General features: G+C 35.6%; 1 protein-coding gene across 1 annotated transcript; it reads left to right on the top strand.

The window, feature by feature from the left end:
• Positions 1-2,932: 2,932 nt before the first annotated feature.
• LOC148022047 (protein neprosin-like) lies at positions 2,933-16,710 on the top strand. The gene is made up of 7 exons (XM_087696787.1): positions 2,933-3,053; positions 3,868-3,978; positions 4,750-4,917; positions 5,235-5,288; positions 5,415-5,567; positions 7,780-8,028; positions 16,552-16,710. Exons 1-7 carry the CDS (start codon positions 2,940-2,942, stop codon positions 16,708-16,710), a joined length of 1,008 nt encoding a protein of 335 aa, XP_087552913.1. The 5' UTR covers positions 2,933-2,939.
• Positions 16,711-17,429: the final 719 nt, after the last annotated feature.

Here is a 17,429-nt window from a genome sequence, read left to right as displayed (position 1 = left end):
CCCCATAACTTGTGATACTTTTGATTTCAAGAAAAAATTCATTAAACAACATTTCCAAACTGTTCATTGTTGATATTTTTAAGAAGAGAAAAATTGAAAGTATTATCACTCTTGTGTGTACTATAAGCAGAAAATATTTATCATGCAATCATCATCACAAGGAAACATGCACTTATTCTCAATCTTAATGGATTTTACTCACAACAAAGAAGACAAGAGGCATCCGTACAAAGATTGTGCTCGAATTAATATTGGTTGCACCAAAGTTGTTGTTTACCCAAGGTGTTTTGAATTTTTGGATGAAATTTGTTAGCACTTTTATGTTGACATTTGACTGTTGTGCTACATAAGAATGTCTCCACGTATGCAAATAGTCTTGAAAATGATGCATAAAAATGATACCCTTTCTTTATAGTGTGGGGATATGAAAATTGCTGCATTCATAACTCTAAACAGTGTATAGGCTAGCTAAGACTAACATTAAAGCTATGTTTAAGCCTTTGTTGAGGGTCTGGTACCAATGAGAAAATATTTGCAATAGGAAGAATGTGTTGCTTATTGATGATAGCCCTTTCAAGGGATGTATTAATCCAATAGATAATTGTCTATATCCTGAAAGTTTTTAGGATAGGTTTGACTATGCATTGTGCAATGACCTTCTACCCTACCTTTTGAATCTAAATAATACAAATGACATTAGGTCTATCATTTCACTCAATTGTCTAGGACAATCTCCAATCACAAAGAATTATGGCCAATTTTTAGAGTTTCAAGATGTAATGGAAGAATGGAATCATTTCACCTCCTTGTTTCTACGACAAGAGCTTAAGGAAATTCAAATGAAGAGGAAAGCTCATTTTGTGCATCTTCACACTTACCAATGTAACAAGCTCGATTATATTCAAGCAAGAGGGAGAAATAAAGAAGTGGTCTCAATAAGGAAGGATCTAGCAATGCTGGTATCCATGTTTGGTGTGTCACTATTGTCTACAAACCAACTAAACTTGTTGAAATTGACCCACAAAACAAGGACCTTGAGTGATCAACAAGCTAATTTCTATGCTACAAGAGAGAGAGAGAGAGAGAGAGAGAGAGAGCTGTGACACCATTGGAGCATGGCCTTCAACTTTAATCTAGCTCCATATGTGTTAACATTGTTGTTTGATATGAAAAAACTACTTTATATGGTTTCATCTATCAAGTGTTGTGCAATACAAACATTTATCTCTACAAATACAAGCCTTATGGGCATAATTGCATGCACATGTGCACACACGCGCACGCACACGCACGCGCACACGCACACGCACACACACACGCACACGCACACACACACACACACACACACACACACACACACACACACACACTGTGGCACCATTGAAGCATGGCCTTCAACTTTAATCTAGCTCTATATGTTAATGTCATTGTTCGATATGGAAAAATAACCTTAGATGTCTAGTGCTCCTTTGTGATATTGGAGATATATCAAAGCCTCCAAAACCTTGAGAGTTTTAACTAACAATGTAGGAATTGACAAGATCTCAAAAGAATGTGGTATTTAGAAACACCAAGATAACAATTAAAATGAGTATCATTAACGACACCACCTCTTGCTCTATATAGGGTGATTCAGCAAGGTCACTATACATTGTTCTAGCCAAAAACAAGTTTATGTCCTTCTCATTACAAATTGACTCGAAAATGCTATAGATGCAAAAATTCTTGATGTTTGTGAAGATCCCATGAAGATTCAAGATGCATGTTTAGCCTTCAATGATGGTTTTCTTTGACCTGCAATAATAAGTACTATATATTATTAGAATGGAATTGGATCATATTATTATTCAAGTTATCTTGGGAAAGGACTCCTCGCTCGTAGAGAGGAGCGTGAAAGGCTATTCAAGTGACCCAAGTCAAAGGGCTCCTCGATCTAGGAGCAGTGTAATCATTTTTCATATTAGGCCTTATGGAGCTATTAGCGAAGAAAGGTGATAATTGTGACATTGGACAAAGTTGTCTTTGGCAATCATCAACATTCAAGGATCTATCCCTAAATGTGCATATATAAACAAATCCATCGTAGTGGGAAGGGGGGGGGGGGGGGGGGGGGGATTTTGGGATGTCCAATTGTAGAGCTTGAAGAAAGAGATTCTTCTTGTTCAATAGAAAAGGACAAGTGTATGAAAGCACACAAATGGGGCTACCCATTGTTACTCTTCTCTAGAATATGACAATGTAAGGAAGCAAATCAATTAAAAGGATTCTCATATTTTTTATATGTTGTTATCATGTTGTATCTAAATGGACGATGTTTACTCTTCTTCTATACTTGCCACTAGGGCCTTGCATGGGTAAGCCAAAGAGGAGGTCCACAGAAGGGTCAATAAGTTGAGAACATTCCACGGTAAGGTGAATGCTCTGAAACATTCCATTTCAATGTTATGCAAATAATCAAAATGCATAAGCAGACACCACGGAATCTAGAAATTTAATAAAAGATCATATAACTTTAAAATAGCTCTTTTTTCAATTCAAAAAAAGAAAAAAGAAAAGGCTCAAAATTTGAAAGGTGCGGCAGAAAGTGTAGCCAAAGTTTGAACTCAAACACCCACACCTTTTGGCAAATAACATGTAAAGATTAGTATATAATAACTTAGGCGCAATGGCCTGTCGTTTCCGGGAGGATCAAAATGGTATGGTGCCATGCCTTGTGATCGGAGGGAGAGTAAGATAAGACAGCTGAATGTGTGTGTGTGTGTGTGTGTGTGTAGAGAGAGAGAGAGAGAGAGGGAGAGAGAGAGAGAGAGAAGCCGGCCATGCTCGTTACGGACAACGGCGGACTATCGAATAACCAGCTATAAGAAGCCGGATTGATTGCTTGATTACCAGCCCACCAAAATCTCTCTCTCTCTCTCTCTCTCTCTCTCTCATTCTTCATGGCCTCTTTCCTGATCAGCTGCCGCTGCTGCTGCTGCGTCGTCGTCGTCGTCGTCTTCTTCTTCTTCTTCTTCGATAGCGCCTCGCCTGCGCCCACCTCACCGCACATCAATGTAAACCTCTCCTCCTCCCCCAGAACCACCAATCATCTTCGTTTATAGGCTAATTAGCATCCACACAATCAGTCAGGTATTATATCGTGTGTTGGCCGAGTACTTTTGAGAGTTGCGATGATTTGTGAGGTTCGCCGCCATTCCCATCGTAGCTGAATTCTGCCTCGGATCATACAAAGCAACCTCCCCTTCTCGGTTTTGCGCTTAGCAGTGCACTCGAACTGAGCAGAAATCGTAGTGTTTCCTCCCGTAGCATTCGAAGAGCATGTCTTGAGACTCGCACGATGCACTTCATATAAGAATGATTTTGCTTCAAACCAAACATCCTAAGTGGGTTTTGAATTTTGCTTTAGTGTACTTTCAAGCCCAAGAGAGTGATCTCTCGCTAACACTTATCTTTAGACTACCTCTCTCACCGTGTACAACATAGTGTGCTCCTTAGGGGTATCAAGTCCTCACAATCCAAGGCCTCTAGTGTTGAAACTTGACAATCTGAGGGTTGTGAGTTCACTCGTAAACTAGAAGCATATTCATTATGCAGAACTAGACATGCACACAAGAGTCATTATAAGTGTGCTTGCCCCTACAAACTTAGATCTTCACGAAAGGGGAAGGGTAAGCAGTTACCAATCATTCTTACGGTCATGGCACCATACATGCACATAACTTGTAGGGACTTTTTGTATGGATAATAACTACATCATGTGTAATTTTCATAAAGCTAATTATTATCACAGAGCTAATATTGTTGACTTCATTATGGAGAGATTAATCCGATGCTTGTCTAACACTAGCTAATGTCTCATTGTTATAGCCTTTACTGAGTGGGGCCATGAGTGCAATCCCCAATCGTAGACTGTTGGCACGCGAACCTAATGACCAAGCGTCAAAAGGCAATCAAAAGGCCGCTACACTTCAGCAACAAGTATTCTCATTGCATTTCTTTGCATATATACTTCTTATTAAAATATCAACCTCTACATGTTTTCCTAATTTAGTGCATGAGATACGAACTCTTTGCTTAATGGCGAATTGTTCTTTAATATTGAGTAGCCATTTACAATGCACAAAAGCTTGGGAAACCTACATGATAGAAAAGTTGAATAATGCATGCATTTTTTTAAAAAAAAATTGTGTGTTCTTAAGCGATGTCTTCGCATGGAATTTCATCCAAAAGTTGGAGACCTAATATTTTCACAAACTCATTTTGCTTCTTACATTGAACCCATTGGAGATTATAAAGAAGTTTGAATAACGCAATAAAAGTAGGAGCAGAAGTCTCGATCCCACTCATAATTGGGACAATTTGAACTTGAAATATAGTATATAGCCAATAGTTTCCTCGCACTCAATATTGCAATCTCACCACTCAATATTGCATCCAAAAAGTAATATTATTCGATCCTTTTTTATATAATAGAAAATATATGAAGTACAACATCTTGATATAATATGGCATCCTTTGATATAACAAAAATCATCACCACATTAGCTAAAAGTAACTTTATGTAGCATCCCTTTTAAGCCATGAGAAGCCTCGTAAGTATTACATATTGTACTTCATTTATTCTAGAGAAGTCTTTCTGCATTTAAACTAACAATACAATCTAGAGTTTCAACTATCTTGGAACGTTTCAAACATCCTTCAATTTAGCATTTGATTGTGCTCGCCTTATTTATATTGTTGTTGGTGTAGTTTGTGCATTTCTCGTCTCGAATGGACAGACAATACACAGGGATTGGAGCAACTATGAGTGTAAATAAACCTTTCACTAATGATGGAGAAGTGAGCATGTCACGCATTATGTTGCAAGCAAACATAGATAATCCTGACATACTTGTATCACTTGAAGCTGGTTGGGAGGTAAAAAATTGAATGCAATTGCTACAAAATGAGTGTACATCGCATTACTCAAGAATAAATTTTCACATCTACAATTGGAGCCATAAACAAGGATGTTTCCTTACTTTATTTAGCTGCATGTTTGCATATTGATGTATAGATACACATTATGCATGCACGTATGCATACATACACACATATAGATCATTGAGAAGCATACACACAAGCATTATAAATGCCATGAGAGAACATAAAAATTTTTAAGAAAGAAGTGTTTTATCATTTAGTCTATTTTCTATTGGTGGTAGACTAAACTATTAATTGACATAACTGATTAGGTTGCTCCATCGATCTATTCAGATGATATGCCCCACTTTTACATAGCATGGACGGTAACTATTTAAAATATATATTGCATCTTTCAAAGAGAATGGTGGAGATCCACATTGCTATGTTTATTGATAACAATTTATTCTAGTGGATCCAAAACCTAACATTGATTGTGTTAAATGTCATAGAATGACGGATTCAACCAAACTGGATGCAAAAATCTAGATTGTCCAGGATTCGTGCAAACTAATAACACTTGGGGCATAGGATTAAGCTTTAGCGAAGTCTCCATTCCTGGAGATATAGATAATCAATTTGAATTACCAGTGATCATCTACAAGGTATGATTTCTCAACATTCAAGCGCATAAATCCCTTAATTCTTCAATCGCTTTCATATGAGGTTATACCTGAAATCTTATAAAAGTTAGATGACATGTATAATCTATAACCAATGTCACAACCACTTACCAATATCTTTAAGCAATTTTCATTGCCATAACTAAGAAAATACGAGGGTTCTAGCTTAGAAGTTGCAATAAGGTCTTGCTTGTTGTTAGTAATGAGAATAAGGTATCATGGCATCATTCTTAATTTGACCATTATTAATGTTCATTACAACATTTGAGGTCCGAGGATGTGCATCTATAACTCACTTCTCTTCCTAAATGGGACATGACTCACTTAATCTCAATAATTCATTAGAAATATAGCCTTCTAGTCATATTGAATTTAGGAGAGTTCTCATAATTAGGTCAACAAAGGGAAAAGACTTGATTATCTACTATAAGTAATGAATAGCCAAGAAGAAGTTACACAATGAATAGAAAGAAGAAGTTTCCCAAGTAATAATAGGTACCCAATGAATTTCCAAGAAGAAGTTTGTTCTACATGTGTTTGCTGATGGATAAATGGAAGAAAGTCTTGGATTGATTATGGAAGCTAGCAGCATGTAGATCAAGAAGAAACAACAACAATGTCCTGAGATGGAAATTTTCATATAGGACCAATAATGACTCCTAGCATTTATCTTTTCAATGAATGATAATCTAAGGACGTCCCTACTACCAGTATATCACAACCTTTCAACTCCCGAACAAAAGAACTACCATGTCACATTGATTCAAGCCTCTATATGCAAATCAATTGTATATGATAAATTGAGAAAATGTTGACAAAGCCAATGTAGTAAATGGCATTTGGTATAGAGGGTATGTATATGAATAGTTTTATCTCTTAGAAAATGTGGACAAAGCCAATGTAGTAAATGTCATTATGTATAGAGGGTTTGTGTATGTATACTTCTATCTCTTAGAATTAACCACCCTCTCTATTTAGAAATTTAAAAATGCATACCTTATGCATTTGAAGGCATTGAGGATTTCAAATATAACATTAATTGACATGTGATAGGATACACAAATAAATAACTTTTCTTGAGAAGTTTATTTTGAAGCAAGAACAAAAACAAGTACCCCAATTTTGTTTTACCCTTTGCTAGAGATGGAAATTAGCCTATAGAATCACATTTGCACCAACATGATAGAGATACAATGTTCAATTATTAGTTTTGGAGAAACCTAAGGGAGCCACTCAATCTCTAAGAGATGCTTTCTAGCATGTGTGGTCCTCTCCATCCACTAGAAAAGATATCAAATATTTTGGGAGAAAAGGAAAGGCATGGTTCTTGTAATAATTTTGAAACAAAAAATTCTACTTGTGTTAGTAATGCGGGCATGCCATGATTTCTTGTTTATTCTTCCATGTTAAAAAGGTTCTTTGAGTAAGAAGGATCACTAAGGTTAGCCTTTGCTAGGCCAACATGGAAAGCAATGAAGGTACATCACTAAGGCCAACATGGAAAGTAATGAAGGTGGTAGATTCTTTATGAGATCAACTATAACTCTAATATAACTATAATAATATGCAATTGTTATCACTTGAATTTGAGAATCTACCATATATAAATCTTTTTACTGTGTCTAGAACTGATGTTAATCATGATTATGTAAGTATATCCATGAAATTTATTAGATCTAAAGCTCCAATTTCACAATGCCATTTATAAGGGAGGAGTGTCATTGGACTTTGGTATATCATTTTTTTGAGCATATGTTATTTAATGAGTCGAAAGCATAAAGTGCATTAGAGTGGACTAGACACTACATTTAGAAGTTATTAAGTCCACAAATCTTACAACTTCAGGAAGGTTTTTGCATTTATATAAGTCAAACTTGGCAATTTGTGGTTTTAGATTAATATCCATGTACCTAAAAATTTGAGAAATATCTATAAAACCTCAAGGCCCATGATTTGTTACAAAGATTTGCACCATTCTACAATGTTTGTTAACTTGAAAATTCTTAATATGGATATGAAAATTGTAACTCCTACACATTATTGATGTTTTTCACTTCACAATTATGATGGTTTGATACAATTAATAATCAAATTAATAAGTTGGAATATGTTTATTATGAAGGAATAGTTAAGTGCATGTTTTGATTGTTTCCACCTTGACAGTCAATTCACCTTTTTTTCTTAAATTACACAGGATGGAAAAGACAAGCATTGGCATCTCAATGTGAAGGGTGATGAGGTTGGATATTGGATGGATGATTACATTTCAAACCTTAAAAAAGAAGGTGATCTAGTAATTTTTGGCGGTGCAGTGGATCTCAAAAGTTTGCACCCTCATTCTAGCACTGCTATGGGTTCTGGCAATTTTTCTTCAAGTAATTTTCCATGGGCTGCATACCAAAGGAAGATTTTTACCATGGATAAAAATAGCAACATAAATCAAGTTCCACTTGGAATGCTCACTTATTCTAGTAGTGATGAGAGTTCCTATAATGGGTCATTTTTTGTAGATGATAGAAATGTTTCGACATGGGGGTCATATTTGTTTTTTGGTGGGCCCGGAGGATCAAAATATTCCAAATGATTTTAGCGACCAATGGTCTTGTCCCATGTATGGAGACTATAACTATCAATTTGATTTATGTACCATTCACTATTGAATGTTGTTATGTCATTGAATATATTTGGGTGTTAAGAATATTCTTCACACAAACTAGAGAGTTATTTCAACTAAACCCTTGCAACTCTAAAGTGAACTCAAGTATAACTTTGAGTGGAAATGAAACATACTAAGGAAATCATCATGCACACTTCTATGCTCTTGCTAAAATGACATTTTTTGTCATGTTTTTTATTTAAAAAAATGTAAGATTTTGAAGGATCCTTTAATATGTGTATGGATTGTTTTATGGTCCCAAAACACATATTAAAGCAATACACATGTGCATTTGAGTGATTTTATATCTCATGAGTCCAAAAAGAGAAAATATAAGGGTTTAAAGAGACATCTTAGATGTGAATGAATTTTCATATGAACCCAAGTAATTCTACCAATGTAGATTTATGTAATTTACCCAAGCACCTCGTATACTTTTATACCATTGCTTATATAGAGAGCCATCTCTCATAAGTTTCAAAGCTTATTCAGACGTAACTATAATCCACACACCACATATATTCTAATTTGTGGGCCGTGACACAATTTCTTAGCTCTAAAGACTTATTATTTCACGTGCTAATTTGATTTCCTCCCATGTGTGCATCTCTTCATTGTAACACCCATTAGGAAAAATTTCAAATGTGAAACTATGGTTTCGTAAACTATCTTTTAAATAATGGGGCTAGAAAATGAGATGCAAGATGGAAGACTCATGTAGCGTCAATCTTTTTAGAATGTCAATGAACCGAGGTCTTGAAATCAAGAATATGGAATCTAATAATTATAATAAATTTTTATAGCAAGATGATTGGGAATTGTTTTTGGCATTGAGATTTTCCTTAAGTTATGGCCGTTAGAAGAAAAATATTTTTCATTGACTTTTCGGAATCCAATATCACTTTTTACCCATATTGGATAACCTAAATTTTAGCCTTGTCATTTTTGCTTCCGTATTTATTGTTATAACTTACTATGTATTTGCATTTTTTATTTTTATACATTTTCAAGAATATTGTGAGATAATAGAACAAATTTGTAAGGGATACTTGTAACCTATTTGCTTTTTCTCAAGTGAGGGACACCCTCACTATCATCAAATGCGAGGTCATCCACACATTTAGGATAATCCTTCAAACACATTGTATTCATTGTAGCTAAATCTGAGACTGGTTTGAGAAGCCCTTCATTGACTACAACCAACATACTACCTTTGGTGCTACACCTGTTGATGATCCTACACATGTCATCTTCATATGCATCCCATCGTACATCTTCAAAGAACCCAACAAGAAGCCCATGATTGCCAGGGGCTTCCCCTTTATTTAATCATGTGACTCAGATCTTCTATACCAAATTTCTATTAGGAAGCACAAAGATTCTTTAAGATCTATCAACCACATTGTTGCATAAAGTCTGAGCCTTGCCTCATCATTTTATTCTTTCATGCATCGATCACCCAAAATTGATTTAAGATGCATTCTAGAGGTATGCATAATGTCCTCATTCTCATTGGCAATGTTTCCATCCTCTCTTTCAATAGCTTGCATGGTTTCCTTTTGATGTTTTCTCTAAAAAGTGTATTGAAGAACAAGCTTGAGGGTGCCTCTTTAGCACATCCACGTGGCATTTATTTGAATTTGTTAAAACATGAAATCTATTTTCTTGATTTTTCATGTACCCTTCCATGCTTTATAGGTCCCATTCCATATTCTTATTATAAAGAGGCAAAAGAATACTAAGGCCTCTCAAGTCTCCTTAGATTTCTAGCATTACCTCTTCCATATTTCTTTGTCTCTTCACTCACAATAATAACACATCTATCCTTATTCATGGTTAGGTTCAAAGTATTACTAGACTTATATCTCCATATAGGTTGTATCTCTTCAATACAAATTTTATGATTTAAGAAGGTGATGGTGGCAATGTGTTTATTATGATGCATGGACATATTCTTTGACTTTTTTAGTACCTAGGACTAGGGATCATGATAAGCTCATTAAATTTTGTGATTATATTATAATAACATGTTATTCACATTGAAGTTTTATGTTAATAACATTAATGTTTAATGGTTGAAGCTGGTTGTGTAGGTAATCACGTCGGGATTTGTCCATTTCTTGGTAGGCTTGTCAAGAAATTGTAAAATCTTGATGGCCCATCAAAAAATGGAAAAATATTAGTGAGAAACGACTTGTAGGTAGAGAAACTACCAAAGCTTTTTTTTTGGGTGAGTCTCTTAGGGTTTACATCCTTACTTGGGTGAAGAATTCTCCTATGAGGTAAATATCTTATAGTACCTTATGCATTGAGTGGATGATTCTCATAAACTTATGATGAGCTCAATTCTATTATTGTCACAAAGGTAGTTAAAGACATTGAACATGCCTATCTAATGAACCCTTGATAATATGATTTTGGTAGTCTATCAAAGCATGCATCTAACGAGACTCTGTCGGGACTCCCAAGGAATATCCAAACTTTGTGTCTTAGAATCTCTTTATTCCAACCTTCTAGGAGAAGATTCAATAGATCCTTGCAAAAAGGATTGACTTGAAAAGGGATTCTCATAGCTTCTAAGATCTCATAACAAAGATTCTAGTATCACTTATGGTGGATAGCTACTTATGCAAGTCAACCCTATAACAAAAGAAGAACTGTGCCACACTTGGTTCAAGGAGAGTGAGAAACATAGGGGCATTGAGTATTTCAACTCATCTATCTATAGGGTAAAGTCTCACTCTGATCCCTTAAATGCACACTAAGGTAGGTTCTAAAGATTACATTATAAGATGTGTTGAGATTCAAACTCAATATCTACACTGACTTAGTTGTACAGTTGTGGTTAGTTGTCACCATCTTTTGTGCCATAGTAATGAGTTGGTCAAATTTAACTTAGGTTAGAGGTGTCTATACCATTAGTGATCTACTTTCATACATTGCATGTGTGACTTAGACTTAGTATCTTTTGTGTGCTTTACAATAAATGAATGATGGAAGAAGAGAGAGTACATTGCTCTATGTTCATGGCTCCCATTCTTATCTATCTCTTCCCCTCTCTTTGAATACGGTATCAGAGCTAGAGTTGTGGAGCTAGACTTGACCTTCTATTTATGAACATTCAGTCTATAACTCCATGTTCGAGATTTTGGGAATTTTCCATCAATATGGGAAAACCAAATCAAAATGGATTTTGTGAATATTGGGAATTTCATTAATTTGGAACTTGGTGCAACGAAACATATTGCTTATGGTTGTTTCCAAGAGATTGAAAAAAACTCAAAAAGGTGGTGTTAATAAACACCTTAGTTTTAATATCCTTGAAAATATTCAAGGAAAATCTTCAGTCGGATGGATTCTTGTAGACTTTCTTTAGCCTTCAATACAACCTTTAGGGGGCTTTTAAACTTTTTGGGAGATTTTGTACATTTCTTCATCCAAGAGAAGATAATGCTATCTATTGTTTCCCATCGTTCAGGATCTTTTTTGTTGCACATCCAATATTTATCCTAACAATTAAAATACACCTTTGCATCTGTAGCATTTTGACGACTACAAACTGGTGCCCAATATTGTATATGTACCTTATTGAAGTGTTTGGAATTTCTATTTGTATCGACCTCACTTTGTGCAACACCAAGCCATATTGTATATACTGGATCTAAAGGTCTAACAAGCACAAAGCCATCTTTTTTAACATCAAGCATTAGTTCAAATGCATGTTTGGGTCGTTTGCTCAGAGGACCACAATAGTGATCATTCAACTCTTCCAATCCAATAAAGTCATCTACATTATCTACATCTATATTGGTTACATCACTTTGTGTTCTTGGCCAAAAATCTATGAAAAATAACTCTTCTTGGACATTTGGAGTTTGAAGAGTGTAGATAATATGTTTCCAATAATCAATCAATGGTGTTATAAATGTTGTGAACTCTGCTTCAGGTCCTTGTACACTTGACAATCTTTCCTAATACTTCAAATAATCTTTAACTCCACTTACTACTTCTTGATGATCCTTAATGTACTCAAACATGGGCAGCAACATTGGAACACCCTTTGGAAGAGTAGGCTTTCTGCAAGGTCTCTCTTCCATAATTCAAGGCCACCTTCTCTTGGTAACCAGTCTGGGGACTTTGGATGCATCTTGTATTGCATGACAAGTGTATCTCATTGCATATAAAACCAAAATTGAAGAGGTTTTGAGTGACCAACAAGTGTATCTTTGGAATCACACAAGTATGCCTCAATGTATCTCTTAAAGTCAGGCACATGTGTCAATAAGAAAGGTGTAGAACTTGTCATCTAGCATGATTGAAAATGTTGCATAAGATGAGGAAAAGTGAAGATCATGCTCGTCCTTAGCTTCTCTAAAAATTTGCTGAACATTGCATCGATGTCTTCATGTGTATGACCCACCATGAGAAACCCAAGTTGGATCATCTTGAATGTTCCTCGTGCAACAAGCAATGATAGATAGGCAAAGAGATAGAGATTTTTGTTTTTTGATCCACAATTATCAAAAGTTGAAGTAGTAAGTTATCTAGCAATCATTTGAAATGATGATGGTCATCCTGTGGTGTATTATCTTCCATGCATGATTTATTTTGTACAACACATTGATGGTGGTCTAGTGCTTTTTTTGAGTTGAGGGCATTTAGTAGCACAGAGGTTGATCTCGGCATTCCATCTACTTGTAGATCACCATTTTGCATGCCTATGTACTCACTCTAAGTTCCTAAAGCACCACGACAATGAGGAAATTGTGAAGTTAGGTTCATGAGGACATAGATCGAGTGAGAAATTTCTATATCTACCTTCTCCATGTCCATGTGTAATCATGCCTATTAAAGAAACTGGTAGTTGAGTAGATCTTTCAGTCTCTTTTGATCGAAGTCTTAACCTAGGGATAGCTGTCTTTTGTTGGTTCATTTGATCATGTATGACACACAAGTTTTTATCTGGATCTAATGCTGAGGCCAAGCGCCAACTGTAGTATATGTTCCGACAACTTTTTTGCTGTATCATGTGACATTGACGCTTCTTTAGAAGCACATTTCACTCTTGAAGACACTTTGTTGCTGCAAGTTGCTCTTTGATCTTTGAGAAAATACTACATTTGGAGAACTCACTTGTCTATGCTAAGGTTACATGCTTGAACTCTGTGTTCCAAATATGATTGAAGGTGAACAAGGACATTTGCTTACATCCAATACCACTCAATGTTGTATTTACTTCTACCCATATATCTACCTGCTTGTAAACATCTGGGATGACCAATTGTGTCTCCCTTGATCCATCTTGCATTGTTTTACTCTTGTGTGGCATTTGCTCTGCATTCTTCTTAACAAAGTCTCTAAGGATGGCTCGTCCCATCTCTATGTGATCCCAAGTTGCTCTTATTACCCCCTTGTTTCCATGCATTGCCCTCCTCACCCCATGCTCAAATTGTGTTTTGTACCTATAAAAAGATGTCTTTGGGATTCCATGAATCTCATAGCATGCCCTTCCACATACCATTTGTCCATTGAAGATGAGGTTGTACTTCCTTGTTCCCAAGTAATCAATCTTGCATGATGATTCAAACTTGTCATAAACATAGTTTGTGCGGTCTTCAAATTGCAATCCCCAAAAGTATTTACGTAATTGTTGCATTGCTTCTCTATCAGGAAACTGACAACATTTTTCTTGGCAACAATCAATCATGGAAACATGTGAAATGGAGTCCATAGAAGTCCTCAAGTTTGCACCTTTAGGGGCAATAATTCGAGGCTTTCTATTGACCAAACAATATGATCTCTTCAGAACAAAAATTGATTTTTTTGTAGAAACATAATCTTCATTGGTATCTTCTATGTTTTTTGCACAAACATTTGTAGAGACAAATTGCATGTATGATTGTTATTGTAGCAGCGATGTTCCATCATCAAAGGTGACTTGTTTAATAGGCCATCTTTCCAAAGTGACACAGTGGAGGTTGTCATCTATGTATGTTCCTGTGGTTTGATCAAGGGCTTTATCTACCACCACACCAACATCCTCTTCTCCTAGCAATTCAAAGTTCATCACATCATATGGAAAAGCCAATAATATAACCCTTGTCCCAACACATACAGTGTTGCCTTTTGTCCATAGCATCACTCTATGTTCTCTCCAACTTTCACGAATGCTAAGCACATCAATATCCTTAGAAGGTAGGACATGGTTTGATTCATAATCATCTCCTTTGTCATGAATTGCTATCGAGTGTGAAACAACCACCACATCTTTCTTTCCCCATTTTGCAAAACCACCTATACAGCTTCATGAACCTTCATTGCATCAATTGTTGGGAATGGCAAATATGCTACTACATATAAACATTTATCAATAGCCACTGAAATATATCCAACTTCAAGTTTTTCTCCATGGCATGTCTCATTTGGATGTATTGCATGCACTCTCCCAAGTGCAACAATCTCATGATCAACTAGCAAATTCACAGTTTCTCCAAAATAAAATTCGTTATTCATGATACATGTACAAGTGAGAAAATGGAGATTTTATCATTTGTATGTTGTCACCTCTCAGAAAGAAGAAAATAGTAATGAAATTGCTAAATACAATGAAGTATCAAATTTCATTGAAACAAAAAAAGCACTTAAACATTAGATAGAATGAGTCCAACTTCCATAATAGAAAGTATTAATGGAAACATCATACAAAAAGGGGATAGATTTGACCATATGGACAAAAAAAAACTTTCTCATGAACTATGCCACCCTAAAGTAGATAAGAAAAGTTTATTCTATTATTTTTAATTTCCCTTGATTTTACTTTATTTTATTAGCTACTCTTTGAGTAAGCAAAAACTTCCTTGTGTGTTCTCATTGGGAAAAGATATAGCAGTTGTTCAAAACTTGTACTATATCTATTCAACACAAGAACAATGATTAAAATTATTTATAATGTGTATAGGAAAAGATTTAGCCACTTGGTCAAACATCTATTGTATGTATTCCATACCATAGCAAATATAAAGTATAATTGTGATCCCCATAGGAGAAAACATAGTCAAATGATTGAAACCTTTGTTGTATGTATTTCACATGAAAAAAATGATAAAAGTTTATTGTGGTCTCCATAGAAAAATATTTAGCCAAATGGTCAAAACTCAAGAAAAATACATACAACAATGATAAAAGTTCATTGTGATATTTATGAAAAAAGATTTAGCTAGATGGTCAAAACCTCTATTGCAACTATTTTACACAAGACTTAGGATTAAAATTCTTTGTGATATCCACAAGAAAAGATTTAGCCATATGGTCAAAATATGTATTTAACCTAGATGATAGCAAGGATAATAATTATTTGTGATGTCCATAGAATAAGATTTAGCCAAATGGTCAAAGCCTTTATTGTATGCCAACAAGGATAAATAATCTATATGATCTTCATTAGAAAATATTTGATCAAATGATCAAAAACTTTATTTCATGTATTCCACATGACAACAAGGATAAAGATATTTTATGAGAAACTTTGACCTCGTGCTTAAATGTTGAAACCACGATGACCTCTAAAGAATAGGAGATTTCATTCCCTATGACACAAACTTATAAAGATTGAAGAAATTTTAGCATCAATGAGAAGATATTTGAGAAGGAAATATAATTTTTATCATGGTTAAATATTTATAAATCTTATACTACCTACTTGTTGATAATAGTAAAATGTATCATATTACATTTTATTTTTAAGCTATACTATTTTAGTCTAAATCATATTATATTAGTATATCATACTATGTGCATATTATGGAATTTATTATTAAAATATATTTTTAAAAATATATATATTAAATTAATTTATTAATAATTAACAAATATAATTTAAATATATTAAATCATATTTTGTAAGATTATGTATATTTAATGTATCTAATATGCAATGTGTAATATCATTGAGGATTTTGAAGCCATCTTAGTGATAGTTCGAGAGTAGAATCTCTAGCAGGGTAGGATAGAGAGTATGTAGGCAAAATCTCTAGCTGTGAAAATAGGGGCAATATCCCAATGGTGGGCTCTTAAGGAGAAGTGAGGGGGAAGGAGCGGGTCTAGGAGAAATGCCCCCTTGTGAGAGTTTGAGGGCAACGTCCTCCTCGGTGGAGGTTTGGGAGCAATGACCCCAATCAAGGTTTGGGGATAGCACCCCTTGTAGTGTTTTGGGGGCAATGCTCCCAATGGGGGGTTTGAGGGGAAGCGCCCCTTAGTGGGGGTCTGCGGGCAACACCCCTAGTAGGGGGTTGGGGGTAGTGTCTCTGATAGGCGTTTGGGGGCAACGCCCGCAACGGGGAGTCTGGGGGGCAGTTCCCCCTTGTGGGGGTCTGGGGGCAACGCCCCCAGTGGGGGTTCGGGGGCAGTGCCCTCGGTGGGGGTTTGGGAGCAACACCCCCTTGTGGGGGTCTGAGGGCTGTTTGTCGGTAGACCCCAGCGGGGCGGGCGACGGTATAGCCATTACATGATTTTTGAAAAAATCACGACTTGAAATTTTTAATAAAATTAAAAAATAGATTTAAAAAAGATCTAAATCTACTCGAATTTCGTAACAAGTTATGGTTATTCGAATAGCGTGATAAAGGAAATGATCCCTTTCATGAGTCTTTCTTTACAACTAATCATAATGTTTTTCAAAATGAGTTTCTCTTCCCCTCCCTCTCTCTTCCATGCAATTCTCTAACCTGAGTGTTTTCTCTTTTGTGTTTTTACAGTTGCAAGTTTTGCATCTCTAATCCTGTTTGTTTTTATATTTGCTCATGTCACCCCTCCCTTACTGCAGGTGTTGCGGCCCTAATCTTTGGCGATTCTATCCCCCTCCTCTTCTTTGATTACTCTCCACTATTACATTTTCTCAAACTAAAACAGATTGTGCAGTGCAAATTCTGGTTCGAATCAGGGTATTATGACCAAAACTACATGCGTCTTCAAATTACAAATCTTGCTCCAAGGCTTCAGCAATTCAACAGGGCAGTGAATGATCGCCACTCCACACTGTGTTTGCTCTACTTTACGGGTGATTTTTTGTTACATTGGCACACATTACTGACCTACTAATTACAACAGGTTTTCAACTTTTCCCTACTTCATTTCTAATTTTGAGTTAAATTACATTGATTATGACCATTTCAATCCATACAATTACTACA

The sequence above is a fragment of the Lygodium microphyllum genome, chromosome 17 (genome assembly GCF_053477565.2).
Source record: "Lygodium microphyllum isolate KBCC chromosome 17, Lygodium_microphyllum_v1.1.10, whole genome shotgun sequence".
In the NCBI taxonomy this organism is placed as follows: domain Eukaryota; kingdom Viridiplantae; phylum Streptophyta; class Polypodiopsida; order Schizaeales; family Lygodiaceae; genus Lygodium; species Lygodium microphyllum.
Note: the sequence above shows the minus strand (reverse complement) of the source record. Positions and strands in the feature narration are given on the sequence as shown.

Bases quoted from the DNA above. Each gene is read 5' to 3' on its own strand.
- LOC148022047 (XM_087696787.1), top strand. From the start codon at position 2,940: ATGGCCTCTTTCCTGATCAGCTGCCGCTGCTGCTGCTGCGTCGTCGTC. The intron at 3,054-3,867 runs GTAAACCTCTCC...TCATTGTTATAG, and splicing joins CCACCTCACCGCACATCAAT to CCTTTACTGAGTGGGGCCAT. The intron at 5,289-5,414 runs GTAACTATTTAA...TAAATGTCATAG, and splicing joins ACTTTTACATAGCATGGACG to AATGACGGATTCAACCAAAC.